The sequence below is a fragment of the Microtus oregoni genome, unplaced genomic scaffold (assembly GCF_018167655.1).
Source record: "Microtus oregoni isolate MIOR12 unplaced genomic scaffold, Mior012 000060F_002, whole genome shotgun sequence".
NCBI classification, from domain to species: Eukaryota; Metazoa; Chordata; class Mammalia; order Rodentia; family Cricetidae; genus Microtus; species Microtus oregoni.
The window spans coordinates 819,358-840,516 of record NW_024543837.1 but is presented as its reverse complement, the minus strand read 5'-3'; the positions used below and the strand labels follow the sequence as shown (position 1 = coordinate 840,516).

The following is a 21,159-nucleotide window of genomic DNA, read 5'->3' as shown; positions in this document are numbered from 1 at the left end:
TTTTATAGTCATTTGTTATCTGCTCCCCATGCTGGCAAAAAAAAGGGGGGGGGAATGAGGAGGAGGAGAAGAAAAACTTTTAAAAAACTATAAATGAGTACAATTGAAAGCATGATTTTTACCAATGATAAAAATAACTAAGTCACTTTATAAATAATTACCATCTTAGTATTCAACTATGCCAGTGGGTAAAGAAGCCCCAGAAGCTGGCAAACTGCCCCATATCTGTTCCCATACTACATTCCTCTGACCAAACTTTCTCTAGTTGCTAGTTCAGAAGTAAAATGATGAAATGCAATGTGTACAAGCTTTTAAAGGAGGTCTTGTGCTAGATGATATGATGTCAGTAACTAACCTGAAACAGAACACTGGAGAGGGCAAGCTAACAAAGGAATGCGTGCCATGCACAGCCTGCCCATCGAGCACAGGCAGTAGGCCAGCACAGCAAGGACATGTAACAAAGCTCTGAAAAAGAAAGCTTTTCGATCCTTTCTTCCTGTGGAACAGATTCTTTCTTCACAACCCTTCCTAAGAATGGTGAAAATGAGTACTTTCACAACCCTCCAGAGCGTTTGATTAGGGGCTTAAATTCAGATATGTGCAAATCTGATTCCATTTGCAACAAAGAAAGTTCCTTTTACTACTCAGTCCACGGCTTCACTTGTGCTGCTTGACTCCCTGTGAAGAGGCAGAGAAAACTCAGAATGTCCCCGAGAAGCCATGCTCCAGCACTGAAGTATACTGAATGTGCTTCCCTATCTTAGCCACTAAGAACTACAGACAGGCTTTTACAGATCAGCACGCAGTATAAACTTCAGCACCAATCTCAACATCAGCTCGGATCATTCCCTTCACATGGAATATGTTAATGTAAACAGTAAACAGGTGCAACAGCACCAGTTGAGTATCACATAGATGGGGGTAAAAAGGAGCAACAGCAATGCATATTAGGATCATACTATGATTCCTCAACTTCATTATTGTTCCACATGGAAAATCTCAATCATAATTAAAATTAGGAATGCCTAAATATTAGAACTAGAAATTTCATATCATATTCTAAATATGCTTCTTTCCTTTAAATATAAAAATAGCACAATTACCTAAAAACAACTGCTAGTGGCAATTGTTTTACAAACTATAAATTGTCTTATAAACCTCTATTTTCTATCCTCATTTCCCAGGTTTTATTAGTGGTTCCAACCATAATACAGTATTCTATTAGAAGTATCACTAGATTGCAATTTCTTTGTAACATACAGTGGCTAGAGTACTATGTTGCCCATTTCACAAAGAAAAGTTAAAATAAAGTGGCATGGAGGAGAGAATAAAATGACTTATATGAAACATATGTGGATTACCAGTAGCATTCAAGTCTGCCCATCCAGATCTACTTTCGGCCAGTTCTGTTTACTCTGCACTCCAAAAGGCTGGTATCGAGACTTATGCTCTGGATCCTCCCTCATTGGATTTGGTCAACTGAAGATACTATCATGAACTAGGAGGACAGTGCCTTTTCAGAAGGAAATGAAACTGGGATGTGGCGCCTGTGGAGACATCATTATCGTTAGGGTTATTATTGATATATTAAATTTTGTTTGGCTCCAGAATATGACATATTCCACTGATAATGCGCATGTGATAAGGTGCACATTAGTAAATGGCTTCCATTTCATCATAAGTTATATACGTTAACATAATGGTATCTTATTTGTATTTTAATCAGTAAATCTTGCCTAAAGACCAGAGGCAAAGCTAAAACTACTAGAGGTCGGGCAAGGGTGACACACATCTTTAATCCCAGGATTTGGGAGATAGACGCAGATGGATCTCTGTGAGTTCAAGACCACCCTAGGCTACCCAAGATCAATGCAGAAACAAATCCAGGTGGTGGTGGCTAACATCTTTATTCCCAGTCCTAGGAAGTCACGCCTTCAATCCCAGCACTAGAGGGAATATAAAATGGGAGGAGAGAGACGCTCTGTCTGCTTAGCCTGTGATCACTCAACCTTGGTAGAGGTAAGACTTCTCTAGCGGCTTGGCAGCTTTGCTTTTCTGGATTTCAGGTTGAACCCCAACATCTGAGTCTGGGTTTTATTATTCATACTACACATTAAATGGTTACAAAAAAATGAACTTCTATTTTCTTTTTAAGGTGTTTAATGGGCAAATACAATGAATAGAGACAGCTCTTTCTAGTCTAGAAATCCCACTGTGCTTTCAACATAACCGTAACATCTTCCACAGAGGAACTGGCTTCTCTCTAGAAATGAACCTAAGTACTAAATTTAAGGCTCAGACCTCTTATATTTTGCTGAATCCCTTAAGCTGAAGGAGAAAAGGAAGCAGGGTAGCAAGTGCCATCTTGTGGGCTTCCTAGAAACTGTCTTCTTTTGTTCCAGAGTTCCAGAGCTAATCATTATACATGTTTACAAGGTTCCAAATAACCAAAATGTTATTGTAACTTAAATCTAGGTCAACTTTGCCAGGACTTTATGTCAATAACTACAATAAGCAGCACTTACGGGAGCAGGGAGTTGAGATAGCGTCTCACTTTAGCTGTCCTGAATATCAGATTGCGCAGGCTGGCCTCAGCCTCTCAGCTGCTGGGACTGCAGCCGTGCACAACCGTACCCAGGCCATTTATGGTTGGAGTAAGATGCTTCTAAAGGACCTGGAATAGTTATAGTCACACTGCAGGAAAGCAAGGCCTACCAGGCTGAGAAGAGCCAACCTGGACCCTGCCTGGTACTGTTGTGGTTCTGATCATGCCTAGCCAATGAGGGGCTACGCGATGCTGCTGAGGAACCTAGCTACAGGTGCCTAGCCAATGAAGGGCAACCACATATCAACTGTTAATGGATTGGAATACCTGGGTGCTGAGAGAAGATTGTAAGGTTTTTCCTTTTGACATATTAAATTGCCACCTCAGTTGATGAACTATCATTTCTCCTGATCAAGAGGTCTCCCCTGTTCAAACTAAATCTTTATTAATTTTAATAGTATCCATAACAAATATGGGGGTATTATGTTTACTTGTGGTTGGTTCTATGTGCCCCACCTTTAGCTGTTCTTTCCTTTAGGATCGACAGCTTGGGTTCAATTATATGTTACTGTTCTCCCCAGACGTCCTAATTCGAGACTGCAGGGATGCCAGCAGTATGGGACCCCAGAAAGTCACTGAATTGTTGAGAGGCACAGGCAGGGCCATTATCAGTCGTAAGTGCCCACGGTACCTCCAAAACTACCATGGCCAACTTAAGAGCCTTGATAGCATCGATGGCTTTCTCCCCAGAAAGGGTGAGGGCATAAGCAAAGGAACAAGTACCTATCTATCATCACATGCACATATTTAAGACTGCCAAAGGGGGCATAGTGTGTGACAGCCATCTGCCAGATGGTGTAGGCACAAGCCTCGGAGATTAACCCCGACACATTGAAGTGGTCCTAAAGGGGAAAGAAGGGTGCAAGTAGCACAATATGTAATCCTTAACCTTCAGGAGTTAGGCTGGATAATGAAGTTTGAGACCCCCGTCTACGGAATGGACTTTAGAAAGCATCTAGTTGGTGGAGTTAGAAGAATTCTCCCAATTCTATGACATAGCAAACAAAGCTATAGAACACTGTGGCTCACCAAAAAAAAAAAAAAAAAAAAAAAGGAGAGGAAGGCTTTCCACAAAAATCAAACCAAAGAAGTTGCCAAGAACCTAAAATATAGTGGGGCTGATGAACAGATGTATCCATCCATAAGTCCATAACTTTCATACATGTGTCTGATAAGCAGAAGGGGTGGGCTGAGGTCCCTGCTCAGTGGTAATATAATGTGAGGCCTGGGTTTGATCCTAGCTCCATAAAAGAGCTATTATATAGCACACACACACACCAGCTCCACTTTCACACAACAGTGAGTGAAGCCTACCTACTAAACAGTGTGGCCTCTTAATTTGGAGAGCATGTGGTTCAGCAGTATTACCACAACCTGTCACATGGACCTTTCCTAACAAGGCCAGGCCCGGGGTTTGACTCCTGGCACTACCCAATATAACAACTGTTTCTTATCATGTAAAAAGATGTCAGCTGAAAATGAAAAGCAGGGGTAAGGGAGATGGTTATTGGTAAAGCACCTAAGTTCAGATGCCTAGCACCCACATAAAAAGCTGGGCATAGTGGCATGTGTCTGCAACCCCAGAGAGGTAAAGGCAGGATCCTAGAACTCAATGGTCAAGCTGTCTAGTCAAAGTTGCCTATGAGAAAACCATTATAGGGCATCTCTCTCTTAAATTATCTAATATTAACATATTTAAAATGCATTAATTTTCTTTCCTCACCTGACAGTGGAAAACAGATTATAAGATTAGAAAATGCTAGATGTTATCTGATGAAATGTTGCAATTTTTAAATAAAAATACTTCAAAAATGTAGGAAGATTTCAAATGCTTGTCTTGATTAGAAGAGTGAAGTCACACAGCATTAAGAGGGTGTGTGTGGTCACACCTCAAAGGAACAAAGACTGGGGACGGCGTACAGTCACTGCTTTCTCCACCAAACCCTCCAAAAGCAGGAACTTTTGGAGGGTTTGGAAAGTCTGTGTCTGTGTGGAGAGGGGAGGGAGGGAAGAGCGGAGACAAGGGAGACTAGAGAGAGCAAGGGCTCAGAGCTCCCCTGTCTGGACAGACCTAGGAAAGCAGCAGGAGAGGCTGGCAGGGCACTCTAGACACCATGTCCACAGGCCTCAAAAAGCCTATCTCCCTCAGAAACACTGTCTGCATCCTCCTCCTATCATCCTATTAGGGGTCCTTCCTGTTCCCTTTTCTTGTCCATTTGTGATAATTTATCCTTACGATTTCAGTTGAAATTCAATTGAAAGAATAAAATGACAAGACTTGAGGATCTGGTTTTTGTCAAGGAATATAACTTTAAAGTCTAGGATTAACTTTTAAGTTCTACAATGGAGAGATGAAGAAAAAATGTGAACTCTGTTTTTGAAAGGTTCTCTTTTTTTGTTCTTGTTTTGTTTTTTATTGTTTGTTTTGTTTGTTTGTTTGTTTGTTTTTGTCCTGGAACTCATATTATAGACCAGGCTGGCCTTGACTCAGAGAGCCACCTGCCTCTGCCTCCCAAGTGCTAGCATTAAAGTTCTCTTTTTAGCTATACAGGCTGCACACACACCAAGAGCAACTCTGGAACCTTGAGGAATTAACAAACACCATGAAACAAACAAAACAGCAATACCACCACAACACAGAACAGTAGCAAAGGCAACCTCACCAAATCACTATTAATAAAAAGTTATAGACAATCTATAAAATGTCCTGTAAGCCACTGAGTACCCACGCCCTTGTCTTCTGTGGCGCGTGCTGCCTCCATCTCGCTATGCAGCTTAGCACGACCGTGAACTCCAGACTCCACTGCTTCGACATCCCAAGTGCTGAGATTACAGATGTGCACAGCCACGCTTGGCCACTGGGTTTACTTTCTTTAGGCACCACAGCTTAATATATTCTAGCATATTCTGAAAACAATGTGTGAGCTTTGTGCCCCACTGCTTACTGTTTTCTCCTGAGCAACACTGGAAACACTCGGGGAGCTGGGTGCAGTGGTGCGGTTGTAAACACAGCACTTAGGAGGCAGAAGCAGCAAGAGGGTTCTAAAATTTTGGTCCTCCTGAACTATACAGAAGTTAAGGTTTAACGTGGACTACAGAGTGAGACTCTACCAAAGTAAAAACAGAAAGAAAGAAAAAACAAAACCAAAAAAGAAACAAAAGCTACTAGAGCAGAGTGTTTAGTAGAGGACGTCTGGGAATGTCTCTGACCCTGTTACCCACGAGGTCTGAAGGAGACTGAAGGCCTCCCCTTCATGGCTACTTGTGAACAGCCTGCAAGGCTCACACCTGAAGCGTCCTGCATTTCTCTCCCCTACAGCAAAGCCTTTCTCCAGAGCAGGCTTTGTTTCTTTCCAACAGAACACTAGGCACACAGCAACACTGTGTGCAGGGCTGATCGCTGTTCTCCGCTTTCAGCTGAAGAGACTGTTAGTGAATATAGAACAGTGTAAATCCAATTACTGTCTCTCCATACACTGACCAAAGAGACCAATTTCATAGTAAGAGACACATTTGCACTTCACAGGCCAAATGCAAGAATCTATGTGTATCTTCCCTTTACTGAAAATAAGATAACTCGTCAACAATAAAAGTATACAAGAAGCATTCTGAACTATGGTCTATTGCTAACTCAGTTAAAATTACAAAGTGACAGAAACATTAACTTTTAACCCTGAACACAAACTACAGTACATTAGGCCAGTAAGACAACTCAGCTGGTAAAGGTGCCCACACCAGGCCTTATGACCTGAATTCAATACCCTGAAACTACATGGGGGAATGACAGAAACAATTCCTATTACACTATTCCTATTCTCTGACCGCCACACGAGCACCATCACATGCGTGCGCACACACATACATCAAAAAGGAAATAAAGTGTACTAAGTTTTAAAACAATAAAAAAGCATTGCCATGTTTTACGAGTTACTTGGTTCACTTGGCAAGCACCTTTTGAGCACTAGCCTGTGTGAAGCATTGTGCCTAGTTTTAACACAGCATGGACTAGAGAAGGAAGATTATCCAGGGATCTGTGCTAGAACAGATTCAGAACTACTATCGAACAGTGTATTGCCAGTGGGACAGTGGTGGCACACGCCTGTAATCCCAGCAATCTGGAGGCCAACGTGGATCTCTATGAGTTTGGGGCCAGCACGGTTTACAGACCAAGTTCCAGGACAGCCAAGGCTACACAAAGAAATCCTGCCTTGACAAAATGAAAACAAACAAACAAAAACCCAGCGTACTACCAAATGCCACAGGCTCACCAGTAAAATGACAAAATACTCAGAAGATAAAGCAGCCACTTTCGATGGGGGCAGAGAGTGGAGAGAGGGTTGTCTGACCTGAAAGGAAGGGGCGTACCATAGATTGGAAGAGAAGTAATAGGTGAGGTGAGGGGGGTGGCTCAGTCCAAATGCTGCCTTCCATGCACAAGGACCTGAGCTTCGGTGCCCATTAGTTACAGAGAAGGTGACGCTGTAGAATTCATCTGTAAACCCAGTGGTGGTGTGGGATGAGGATCAGTCCCGAGATCTCACTGGCAAGTTGGTCTAGCTGAATCAACAAGTTTCAATTCAGTAAGACGCCATCTCAAGACATACAATGCACAGTTACTGAGGAAAACAGCTATGGTTGACCTCTGGCTTCCACGTGTACAGGTACACACAAACACAGGTACCACACCCACACGGGGAGGGAGAGAGGGGAGGAAGGGCTACAAGCTGATAAATATGGGCCACAAAGGTTGCCCAAGGTTTCCATGTGTTAATGGGGTTTCTGATGTAAATCCTAGAAATTGCAGGTCAATAGCTGGGAAAGGAGGTCTTTAAGAATGTTAATATTCTCACTCAAAAATATCTCTATATCAAAAGACTAGCAGAGAGGTTTTGTTTTGTTTTGTCTTTTAGTTTTGGTTTTTCAGGACAAGGTTTTTCTGTAGCCCTGGCTGACCTGAAACTTACCCAGTAGACCAGGCTGGTCCTGAACTCAGACATGCACCTGCCTCTCTGCCTACCGAGTGCTGGAATTAAAGGCACTGGAATTAAAGGAAGTGTCTTTATGCCAACAGCCTTAGCAAATTTTGTCCACTATGTTAAATTCTTGATCCTCAGCCAGCAAGAGACTTCAACTAAACGTAGGGTGAGGAGCTCCCGTTCCTCTTCATGTACCCACAATTCTCACTGTCTACCAGCCTTAGTCTTTCAACTATGTTCAGTTTCTTTGTACCCCTGAAACGGTAATGGGGGGATGCTGATAATTTGTGATTATTTCAAGGGTACCAAAGTTGAGGGAAGCCTTTATTAGGTCAAAAGCAAAGTATAATCATATGCTTATTATGGGAAACAACTCAGGGGCTAGGAAGAAACTAATGACCAAAGTGTAGAAAAATGAACTCCCCCACAAACTGTTTTCTATCTCCTGCACCTTATCTTCTGAGTCACCTCAAATCTCCCTGGACAAACAAGAGATACTAATAAATAACAGAAATAAAAGCCTTTAACCCACATGCAATAAAAACGTTTAAACATATATAGTAAAAGTCATTTGGAAACTAACAGGCATGTAGCCCGCATATTTACTATGACAAAAGATTGTACTGTTTTTACTTTCAGAGCCCTGAAAAATCAAGTCAGCCATTTTGACAAGGAATTCCAATTTGATTTGATTATGTATGTTCTCTACTGTGGAGGTAAAACATGAACAAACAAGTTAATTTATGTGCAATTCCTTTGTACTGCTGAAATGAAATGAACAATAGTTTAATGAAGTCGACATTATTCTCTAATTATGCCAAATAATTTAGAAACATGTCCTGGTTGTGGGCAGCCCTGCATGCCTGCCTGTCAGCAGCGTGCAGCCTTCTCCACTGAGACTCAGCTCCTCTGCTCCACTCTCCCCAGGGCTCCCGACACTCGCACAGCACAGGCGCTTTTCCTCTGCTTGCCCTGCTGTAAATGGGAACTCTTAAAGGCAGAAACTAATACCTGCCTGGCTCGTATTAGGCACCCAATAATTAGTCACCAAATGCATAAGTAAACAAACCAAAAAACAAAAAAAAAACACACCTCAAGCCCCAGAGCTCCTCAAAAGCAAAATTACGTGTTGACGTCCTTCTCTCAACGGTCCCGTCTATCCCTCCTCCAACCTTGTATGCTCTGTTTTTTAGTATAGTTTTGTTTTATGCCACCTTCCATAACCCTGTTTTAGTAATGCCTCACCCTCTAAATAAAACTAATTTCTCTTCTCTTATGGTGCAATTCCTTCATCAAATACTTGCCCTGTATTGTCTTGCCCCTTCAAGATCCTCAGACTAAATTAAAAGTCCAGGGTCCATGTAGAATTAACATGGTATTCTTCACAGATAGCATGCAAACATCACACCTCAGCTTTACTATCATGCCATAGAGTGGTTTGTGATTGCTGTTTTGGTGTTTTGTTTGTTTGTTTGGGTTTTTTTTTTTTTCCATACGGATCTGCAGGGGAAATACTCAGCCAAGCATAACCCTTAGATAGACATCTACAGCACTCACCCGTTGTCTGTCCCATCTAACCAAACCCTGCAATCTTAAGTCACCTCTACCAAAGTAACTTCACAGCCATATGGAGCCTGGACCAGACCCACCTCAAAGGTGCAAACAGAAGGCCCGTGCGGTGCAGGCTGAGGGTGAGTGCCAATGTCAGAAGGGCATACTGGGAGGGAGTGCAGCTGCTTAAAGAGCCTAGAGGACCCATTTAGTTTATGGTCAGAAAATCGATTCTAGTGACGATCGTTCTTGGGCTCCATCTTGGTTGTCTTGCCTTCTATCAAGAATACAATCTAAACGTGAAAGGTGAAGCCAGGAAGGAGAAAGGAACAACTTTCCCATCAGCTGGATAAGGCTGCTGGGGGCCACGCCATGCACTTGCCCTGACTCACGGGGCCTTCTCCACACATCCCAGCTTAACTCTCCACATGCACTGCTCTCCATTTCAAACAACCACTCAGGACACGTCAGGCATTTTTGTTCTTTAGGAAAAGGAAAAAGCTATCTAAGAATATGAAAGTGTCTTAGAGGTTCTTGGATACAAGCCATCCTCCTAATGCTACTGCGGTGTATTTTATAGTGGAGGAGACATTGTTCCTGAGATCCCACCACTCGAGAAGTGGAGCCCAGGCGCCTGGGAGGTGACTACAGAATCTGAGGTGGAACTGAGCTACACAAGACTCTGTCTGATGGGGAGAATTTTCCTTTCATTTCAGCTTATGTTTTTAATCTCAGATGTCTTTTTACTAACTAGAACTTAGCTGAAATCTGCTTCACATCCTGTAGCATTCAGCCTTCGCAAGGGCCGCTGCAGTGCGTTTTCAGTGTGGTCAGGATGTAGGCAGTTGTTTTGAACTCTTCATTCTTTACCTCTTTTGGGTGGGGGAACCTGCTACCCAGCTCCCAAACAAATCACATACAGAGAGACTTATTCTTACTTATGAAGGCCCAGCCTTAGCTTGGCTTCTTTATTGTCAGCTTTTCTTAACTTAAATCCAGCTACCTTTTGCCTCTGGGCTTTTACCTTTCTCTCACTTCTGTGATCTTACTTTCACTCTGACTCCTGTGGCTGGGTGACTGCCCCTGATGTCCTCCTCTTCTTGCTCTCTCTTGCTCCTTCCTCTTCTCCAATACTCCCCGTATTTATTCTCTCTGCCTACCAGCTCCGCCTATCCTTTCTCCTGCCTCCCTACTGGCCATTCAGCTCCTCATTAGCTCACTGGGTATTTTAGACAGGCACAGTAACACAGCCTCACAGAGTTAAACACATGCAACATAAAAGAACGCAATATATCTTTGCATCATTAAAACAAATATTCCACAACATAAACAAATATAATGCATCTTAAAATAATATTCCACAACATTAGGAAGTACTTGTTTTTATAACAAAAGATCCACGGAGGAATATAAATTACAACTTTGTCAGACATAATTTACTTAACATGATTTTAAATATGGTCACTCTGTGCTGTTACTTTTTTCCTATCTTTCATTTAAGGGTAACAATTAGGCCAGTGAGATGGCTCAGCGGGTAAGGTCATTTGCTACCAAGACTGAGGACCAGAGTCTGATCCCCAAAACCACATGGCAGAAGGTGAGAACTGATTCTCACAAGTTGTTCTCTGAACTCCACATGTGGGCCACGGTGTGCACGTGAAACCCAAAAGAATGTAAGATTTACATCAGCCAGGCAGTGGTGGCCTACATTTATAATCCCAGCCCTCAGGAGGCAGAGGCAGGTGCATCTCTATGAGTTCAAGGCCAGCCTGGTCTATAGAAACAATCAGGACAGTCGGGGCTACAGAGAAAATCCCTGTCTTGAATTGAAACAAAACAAAAGAAAGAACAAAAGATTTACATCAATCAATAAAAATCAAAGGTCTGGATGTGGTGGCTGATGCCTGCAATCCCAGTACTTAGAATGAAGGAAGGACGGAATCACAGTTTACAGAAGCAGTTTTCTAAGTAGGAATAAGTTGTGGTTTTACACAGAAATTCACTGATTTTGTTGCATTTATGTATTTTGAAAATAGTGTTGTCACGTCATGTGAGACTAAGGAAGCATCCCTTAGCTACATCAAGGAAAATGTCTTAGAGAAAATGAAAAAGTTATGCCAGTTCAGTCCCTGCAAGGTCCTCTTTGGTCCAGATGTCTCAAAATAACAGTGAAGTACAATCTCCATATTATACCAATCTGGTTAAAAAAGAACAGCTTATCTTGCTTATGCCATCTCTTTGGAGCTATTACCACCACTAGGAAGCATGCTCAAAGAGTATTCTCCTACCAATTTTTCTCACACCTGCTTTAAATTAGTCTAAAATACAGAGGGGGCTTTTGGAGATTAAAACCAAAAGACAAACATTTGTGCCCCCGCCCCACCTCTCATGAGACAGGGTTTCGCCAACTAATCCAGGCTAGTCTTGAGCTCCTGGCCTGGTAATCCTCCTGCCTCAGATTTTTATGTCCTGGGATGACAAAACAGCACTGCCACTCCCAGCCATTTCCTCCTTTTCTGCATGAATAAGATGCCCACAGTCTGTAAAGAGATGCACAGAGTAAAGCAGGCCTCTGGAGACAGAGTCTCTATGGGCAGCATGATGCTAGGACAGAACACGCAGACAGAAAGGGATGTGAGGAAGTTAAAACTCTTTTCTTAACAACAAGCATCAACTTTTTGTCACCTACATGTCCCAACTTCTCTTTCCAAAGACGACATTATTTATAGAACGGCACCCTGAAGGGGCAGACATGCATCGTCAATATTCCTTCACATGTTGCACACAGATGTAAACATCAGAGTTTTAACCACTAATTCTTTTCACTCTTTTATATGATACCACATTAAAAGATAAATTGTAACACTGAAACATTAAGGATTTTTAATTCAATTAGAGAAAAAAGTGAGGAGAAATACTTAAAATTAGGGCAGTGGTATTGATGACAGACGAAAACTAAAACCCTGAGAAAGGTAGATGGGCTCTGGCCATCAGGCTGCCTTCTCATTAGAATAAGGAAAGCTAAAAACGTCAGAAGGAGGGCTGGCGATGGCCCAGCAGTTATGTACACTTACTGTTCTTGTAGAGATTCAGTTCCCAGCACCCACTGGGCAGCTCCCAACCATCTGTAACTTCAGTTCAAAGGGATCGGATGTCCTCTTCTGACATCACAGACACCATGCATGCACACACATACATGCAGACAGAACACTCACACACATAATAATAAAACATGCACATCTAAAAAATGTCAGCAGAGAGTAAAGTGGGAGTTTCCCTTGCAATCAGTTTTGGTTACACATATGACTTGTCTTTCTGAAAATAGACTGTAATTTCAGGACAATCAAAATTTGTGAAATACATCACACACTCACACATACACACACACACACACCATTTCCACTTAACTGCTCTGAAGGACTTCTATGGAGACGCCTAGAAGCAGGTATGTCAGGACAGTGGCAAATCCTACATAAACTAAGACAGTGAAAGGTTTCCGTGGCCAAGGGGCTGAGGAAAGATGGAGTCTGTAACTTTACTGCTACTATGACAAAGCACCATGACCAAGACAACTTATAAGAGAAAGGGTTTAACTCTGGAGGGACAGGCAGTGACACACCTCCTCCAACAAGGTCACACCTCCTCATTCTTCCCAAAACAGTTCCACCAATGAGGAGCCAAACATTTAAATATCTGAGCCTATGGGAGCCATTCCCACTCAAACTATCACATTCCATGCCCCTCCCCCCTCCCCCCCCCCCCCCCCCCCCGCCGACTTGTACCCATATCATAATGCAAAACATATTCTATACAACTTCAAAAGTCCTCCATAGGCTTTCACAGCCTCAACACATCTTAAAAGTCCAGTCTCTTCGGAGACTCAAGACAAACTGTAGCCCTCTTAAAATCAAAAAGCAAATTACATAGTTCTAACATACAATGGCACAGAATACACATTACTATCTCAGGGCATAGGGAGAAAATAGTGAGCCAAAGTAAGACAAAAAAACAAGCAGGGAAACTCTGAATCCTGTAACTCCACGGCTGTAGTTCTAAGGGCTTAGATGACTCTGCCCTTCCAGCTCTGCTGACTAAAACACACACAGAGACTTCTTTCTCAATTGGGCTGCTTCCACAACCTGTTTGAAGTTTTCCTCAGCAGACATTCCAGGGCTCTGCTATGCTCAACATCTTGGGCGCTTCAACAGGATTCAAGCTTCTTTCATGGCTTCCAGAAGAGACCTCTCAGGGCCTCCATTCAGGGACTCCCCTGCCACACATCTGGCCCCGCAGCTCTCCTGACTCACATTTGAAACTTTTCTCTGTTGGCAATTTTTAAGAGCAGAAAATTCCTCAGGCCTTTCCTTTTTACAAGTTAGAAGCTTAGCTACAAGGGGCCTGAGGTCACCCCTTCCTTTATTCTATTTCAGATTAGGCCTTTCTTTAATCGTCTTTCTTTAATATTCTTATCTTTTCTAGCACGGCTATGGATTTAATAAATCTCATGGTGCTACTTTGCCACATGGTTGTTAGTAATCACTGTTCTGCAGATTGGCGATGGAAAAGAGCAAGCTGGACAAAAAAAAAAATGCAAAATGTACTTTGAGGAGGAAAGTAGCACCATATTAGGCCATCTTGAATTCTTCTCCACCAAGGAAATTAACCTGATACTTTTCGATTTAGCCTCAGGCAGTGTCTTGGGACAAGGGCAGACTATCACAAGAATATTCTCTAGCCCTGTTGCTAATATCCTTCTCCTTTGAAACATCCAGAGCTGGGCTTCTGTAGTCCACATTGCTGTTAGCACTACTGTCTTCCCAGCCAATTAAGACCCACTTACAGTGTTCAGTAACTTTTCCTTCAAAAGTCTTCTATATTCCTCCAAAAAAGAGCAGGGTCAGACATCACAGCAATAACCCATTCCCTGGTACCAAACAGTTTCAATGACTTTTCTACTGCTATGAAAAGACCCTATGAGCAAGGCAATTTACAAAAGAAAGCCACTCGCCAGACAGTAGTGGCACACACTTTTTTTTTTAACCCTAACAGGTGGACCTCTGAATTCAAGGCCAGCCTGGTCAATAAAAAAAAAAAAAAAAAAAAAAAAAAAAAAAAGACAGAAAATATGAAAAGAAGTTTCAGAGGGTTAAGGTCCATGTTTAGTTAGGGTTTCTATTGCTGTAAAGACATATCATGACCACAGTAACTCTTATAAAGAAAACAGTTAATTGGGGTGGCAGCTTACAGTTTCAGAGGTTCAGTCCATTGTCATCATGATGGGGAGCATGGCAGTGTGCAGTCAGACATGGTGCTGGAGTAGCTGAGAGAACTGTATGTTACAGGCAACAGGAAGTTGACTGAGACACTGAGCAATAACCTGAGCATAGGAAACCTCAAAGTGTGCCCCCACAGTGACACACTTCCTCCAACAAGGCCATATCCACTGCAACAAACACTGCAAAAAATCCCCTAACAGTGCCATTCCGTATGGGATTATGGGGCCAATTACATTCACATCACCACAGTTGACGATGACAGCAAAAAGGCATGGTGCCAGGAACAACTGAGAGCTTCCATCTTGATCCATAACCACAAGACAGAGAGAGCACATTGGGAATGGCAAAAGTCTTCTGAAATCTCAAATCCCACCCCAGTCATACCATGACTAACAAGGCCACACCTTCTTATCCTTCTCAAACAGCCCCACCAACTTGGGGTCAGTATTCAAATACACATGACCCTTTGGGGAACATTCTCCTTCAATGGAAGTGGTAAGAAAGTACTATAAGAGGCCTAGGATTGTAACAATGGCAACAACATGATAGTGGGGGTGAGGCAGCACTAGCACCAACTATCTGGACAGACAAACATTGTTCAAGGCTCAGTCAGGCAGGGATTGTACTCAATTCCCAGGCTCATCACTGGCTTGGAAGAAACCACAGACCCTTAAGCTATAAATGATGAGATTCCTGCCAAAGGATGACCTGGTAGGATGGAAATTCACCCAGTTCTGCCAACTGGAGCTCTCCAGGTGTGGCCTGTCACAACATCCTGTCAGGCACAGCAGCAAAAGGATGAAATTAGATGATCTCAGACTTTCCTACTATCCTAGCAATTACAAGGGAGCAAGCACTCCCCTTCCTGTAGATTCCAGCAAAATGTCCAAGGTGTACATGACTGACTACAGAGCCACGGTGCGTGAGCTAGAGCACCGGAAGAGACAATCAGAAGCACAGCAGGCACCACACAGCATGCACGCTGCAACAGAGGTTTGCAGACCAAATGAGCAAGGCCAGTACGATGAGTCTATCTGGAATAGGTTTGGCTATTTTTGAGGGTGAAGATTTTAAAACTGTATCAGGCTGGAGATGTGACTCAGTAGAAGAACGTCTGCCTACCCTGTGTGAGGTCTTGGGTTCAATCCCATGTACAAAAAAACAAAACAAAAACTAACTTTGGCCTGGCAGTGATGGTTCACTTGTGAGGCAGAAGCAGGTGGAGTTTCAGGACTGCCTGGGCTACACAGAGGGACCCTGTTTCGAAAAACCAAAACCAAGCCAAAACAAACAAACTCAAAAACAAACTAACTTTGCACCAGTAAGACAGCTGCTCGGCAGACGAATGCTCTTGCTGCTAAGCCTTCTGACAGTTCAATCCCCAGGACTCACTGATCCGGGATTCCCCTCTGGAGGCTGTGAATATGTTTTATTACCATTGGTTAGTAAAGAAACTGCCTTGGCAGGGAAGAATATAACCAGATGGGAAATCTGAACAGAGATATAAAGAGATGTGGAGACCAAGAAATGTGGGCCCATTTCTACCTTGTCTGAGGGTCAGAGAGTTTGGAGGTTACTCAAAAGATTAACAAGCATAGTTGCAAGGCCCAACTCAGGATGTGATTGCTTGATTCTTTTAACATTAAAATAGATCATTCAAGGAGGTCCATGCCATCCTGACAGGTGGTCAGGATATGAAAATGTACTTCTGCTCCTTCTTTTGTAACTATGAGGTCACCTGGGGAGGGGCAATCATGAGCTAGAGCAACTTCGCTACCTAGACAACAGAATGCTAATGATTTAATGTCTCCGAGTGATAATGCGGTGACTGTGGGAGTTATCCACTGTATCATGTTAAAAAAGTTTTCTGTTACCTTCTCCTCCATTTACATTGGGTATAAAAGCTATGGAAAAATAAACGGGAGCAATTTCAGTAATCACTGGAATACCCTTCTGGTATTATTCAATGGTTTCTGTTATGTTATTTTTCACATATCTCCATATTCTTTACTCATATTTCTAAAAGTACCACGTCCCTACCCTGGTAAGAGGTGATTTTGTGGGGCTGGTCCTCGACAGAGAGTGAGTAAGTGGAGCCAAGGAGATGCCATGAGCTGACAAAGGAGAAGGATGCTAGAACCTTACTGATAGGCCACAGCCTCCTGCCAATACACGGATTAACAAAAATGGGTTAATTTAAGGTATAAGAACTAGCTAGGAATATGCTTGAGCCATTGGCCAAACAGTGTTGTAATTAATATAGTGTCTGCGTGATTATTGGAGTCTGAGCGGCCAGGAAACGAACGAGCTGTCTCCATTTACAGTGCACAGGCTGAAAGAGAGAAGTGCCCCCCAGAAGATGCCCTCTGACCTCCACACAGGCATCCTAGCATGCCCCCTTCTCCTTCCTCTCCTAGAAGTAAGTAAATGTAATCTTACAACAAAATAAACTATCAGGGTTGACAGTTTGACATGGATTCATTTGAAAGGCAGAGAAAAAGTTTCAAATCTCAGGATTTTCAAAGGTGAACATTTTCAATGCATATTCGAGTTTTTCAAAAGTGAAACACTTAGGGCTGGAAACAGTCGGCAAAATGCCTGCCCCAAAGTACAGGGACCTGAGTTCAATGTCAACACCCTTGTAAAATAGTCAAGACTGGAAGCCAGTCCCTACATTCTCAGTCTAGAGACACAGATAGGAGGACCCCCTAAGGCTTTCTAGCCAGTCTAGCCTACACAGCAAACCCCAAGTGCCAGTGAGACTCTGTCCCAAAAACTAAGAGAGAGAGCTGGGAAAAGTGGGAAAGTGCTTGTTGGACAAGCATAAGGATCTGAGTTTAGATCCCCAGCACCCATGTAAAAGTGGGTATAGCAGCACACCTGTAGCTCCAGCACTAGGGGGATAGGAGGATCTCGGGAGGTTGTCAGCCAGCTACTCTAACTGAAACAATGCGCTCCAGCTTCAGTGAGACACTCTGCTGTTTCAGGATACTTGACTGCACTGTGAACCCCAAGATCATGTTAATTAAATAAAACCAACCTTGGGTCAAGAGATGGAGCCAGCAACTAATTGACAGGTAGCTATAGGGAGTTACAGGGAGTCCAGAAAATGAATAGAGAAACACGCAGGAAGTAGTGAGGAGGGACTTTGAGTTTGGTGGTCCTTTTTGGTTTGGAATGGCAAAAGGGAAGCTCTTTCTGAGATGCTGGCTAAGGAGGAAGGTCAGCTGGTTGCTCCTCTGCCTCTCTCAGCTAGCAGGTTTTCAGCCTAGCATCTGACTTCTGAGTCTTTATTGATAAAATCCTAAGATAGAGATTTAGATTAAAAACCAACACTCTGCCTCGAAATGTAAGTTGGAAAGCAATAAAGGAAGACACCCTCTGACTGCCCTGTGTGCTTGGACAGAAGATTGCACACAAACACATAGACTACACACATAACGGTGGGCTGAGAGATAACTCAGCAGGTAAAGACCTTGCCTCACAAGATGCAAGGTCCTGAAAATCCATGCTGACAAAGGGAAACAGGCGGGTCCCTAGAGCTAAGGGCGAGCTTGGGAAAGCTCCAGCCAGTGACAGATGCTAGGGGACTACACTGAAATTTTAAATATTCAGTGGCACAAACACATAATCACAGAGGACTGTTCCCAAGGAATGACACCTGAGGTTGACCTTTGGCCTTCACACAAACACACACGCACACACACATACACGTGCACACACACTGCATACTTGCAAACAGGTGCACATATACACACTGAAACACTAAAGAACTTCTAAAATTATCTACATAAACTTCTAGTAATTACCAATAAAAATATTACATCTGTGAAAGTGTGAACAAAAATTTAAAACACAAGTTGAGAAACTGGCCCATACTCTTTTGTTCTGGTGTAAATCAACAGACCAAGACAGTCAAGGCAGCCAGCCAGCAGTGAGTGCTCTCGGCAGCCACAGATGCGGACGGTCATGCTCTCCCCAACGTCTGACAGCAAATTCACCTAGCCCCTTTTTTATCCCCTCATCCCCATCATCACTGATCCTGCTAGCTGGTCACGGAGAGGAAATGTACCTGTAGTCTTAGCCTTCTGGAGGCTGAGGCAGGAGGACTGATAAGTCCAAGGCCCTCTCTCAAAAACAGTAATGTGATGGAGGCCATTGAGCAGTTCTTCCAACTCTGGAAAGACTGAACAGAAAGACAAGAAGTGCCTCTAAACCCAAGTAAATGGCAAGAAAATCTAAAATAAAATCCATTTCTTCTAACTTTCAGGTACTTCTCCTCACATAAGCAAAAAGTTTTTGTGAACTGGGCAAAGTTGGTCCAACCTCCTGGAATTTTCCTGTAATTCAGTAGCTCTCAAACTTGTGAATGCGCCTAAGAGAAATCACAATGAGTGTCCCTTTAAAGATCCCCCCCCCCCCCCCCCCCCCCCGACTTTGACAAAAGCCTCTACATTTAACAGACACACAGATGACCCAGGAGACAGGAGTGTGCTCTGCAACTGACAGTTAAGAACAGCTGCTGTGGCGTCACTACCAAAAAACAGTGGGTGTGGTGGCTCATTCCTCTAATCCTGGCACCTGGGCGACAGGCAGTGTCTGTCTCTGCCTCTCTCTTCCTCTCCTTCTCCCCCTCTCCCACCCCTGCTTCTTTCTGTTCAGAGGTGTGCGTTACAACACACCCACATTCACGGAGTTGGAAGAAGTGCAAAGTGAATTCTGTTTTCCGCAAACACACATCAGAATGTAGAAACCAGTCACTCACGCTGAGGGGTGGGAGCAATTTTTCATGCAGGTAGAATACCATACCCTTCTTTTCCATATTTCCACCTAGGTAAAGGCTCCCAAGTTAGCAATCCTTTAAAATAAGTATTGTTTTCCCAGTTTAACTGCTTTATTTATCAGAACTGTCAACAGTCTAAAAAAAATACTAGTTGAGTACAACTTACTTCTGGAATCCTTAAAAAGGCAGAATATGTCACAAGAAATTGGGATGAATTAATTTAATCGGATAGTTTGAAAAGCTCTTCTCTGGAAATCTTACCGTGTATTTGCTACAATAGTTGCTGATTAGCCGCCACCACTGCTTCTTTAAAAAATCAACTAAGAGTCCAGTTTTATATCACGTGTAACCTTTGTACCAAAAAAAGTCCCCAGTTCCGCTAAACAATAGAAATTAAACACAAGGTAGGGCAAAACCACAGTGAGATTTTATTTTTTGGTGAAAGAAGAGGGGGGAGTAACTGATTCCAGCAGGAGGCATTTGGCTGATTCACTTGGAGGCATCTATAACAAAAAGCGTTTCTGGGATGTGACAACACAATGTGCCCATTCAGATGACACCACTCAAACTTAACTGGAAACTGCATCTGCTGAATAACTCCTAAGAAATGTTCTCGTGGCTACAGGTAATAGTACATCCTTGTACCTTACTACTTTGAAAAACTGAATTATTTGCAAATCTAAGTTTCGACATACTGGATTCTATTGAATGAATGTACCAAAGTCTGTTTTGTGGAAAAAGAAAACAGTGTTTTCCAAGGCTTCCCAAGGCTTTCTCTCAATGCACTGTCAATGCAAACAGTCTCAGACACTGAAACAATAGTGCTCCAGTAACTACATCCACTGGATAGCATTTCCCATCCAAAGCTCAAAATTACTATTTCGATCGGTTACCTGCCAGTAACCAACTTTCTTCTGTCCTCTTTCGTCAGAGAACACACTTCCAACCTTAACCAAAACCAAATTAAGTTCACATATTATTCTCCTTTCCAATGCAATATAATATAACAAGCCCCCCCCCCCAATATAAAATGCCCAACAATCCAGGAGGAAGCAACACATGGAGGGGGCAATTCTAGAGAGGCTGGGGATGCTCTCACATCTTGTTCAAAATAAATAAACTTTCCAGGATCTTTATTTACCGACTTGGGGAAAAACTGGTTTGCCAACAACTAGCCAACTTCCCTCTCAAGTTGGCACCAGGCGTTTACCACGACCCCAGGACCGGCCCGGGAGCTCACGCCCATCGGCCCTGCCTGAGAGGAGACAATGGGAACCGCGCGCGGGGCCGCGCTCCAGGAGCCCCGACTCGGCGGCCGGCCCGCCCCGCGCTTCCCTCCCCCGGCCCCGCACGCGACTGCCGGGGCGCGGCCCACCCGCGGCGGGGAGCCGGGGACCGCACTCACCGAACAGGGTCAGGGCCATGGTGGAGCCGCGCCTCCCGGCGCTCCAGGCTCCCGCGGCGGCCGGCAGACGGCACCTCGGCGGGGCGGCGGCCCGGGGGGCGTGGCGCCGAGGCCGCGGGGGGCCGCGGCGAGGAAAAGTTACGCGCGCGCTAGCGAGGGGCGCGCCCAGCCCGCGGCAGCCCGACAACCCGCCGCGCGCCCGCACCTGTCGCCGCCATGGGCCCGCGGGGCGCGCGCGGGCGGGCGGGCGGACCTGAGGCGCGCCGGGCCGGGCGGAGCGACGGCGGCCGGCGCTCACTGCGAACCCCGCGACCTCGCCGACGCCATCTTGCCGGAGCGCGCCCGCTCACCCTCGCTGGCCCCTCGGGCGGCCGGGCGGGCGTTGCCGTGGTAACGGGCGCGCGCGCGCGCGGTGGGCCCACGGGGGCGCGCCCCATCCGCGCCGCTCCGAGTGAGGCTGCGCCCCCCGGAGGCGACGGGGGCGGCCGCGGCTGGCGTCCGAGGGGAGGCGGTTGCGGTTCCAGAATTCCCAGGCTTTTTCGTGAATGGGTTGAGAGCCGGGA

General features: G+C 44.3%; 1 protein-coding gene across 1 annotated transcript in view; it reads right to left on the bottom strand.

Moving 5' to 3' along the window:
- The window catches only part of LOC121439092 (N-chimaerin), a 141,223-nt gene extending 120,285 nt beyond the window's left edge, over window positions 1-20,938 (bottom strand). Inside the window, exon 1 of the mRNA XM_041639591.1 lies at window positions 20,597-20,938. Coding sequence (XP_041495525.1) covers window positions 20,597-20,615 — 19 coding nt within the window. The 5' untranslated portion in view covers window positions 20,616-20,938. The remainder of the gene's footprint in view (window positions 1-20,596) is intronic.
- Between the last annotated feature and the right edge of the window lie 221 nt (window positions 20,939-21,159).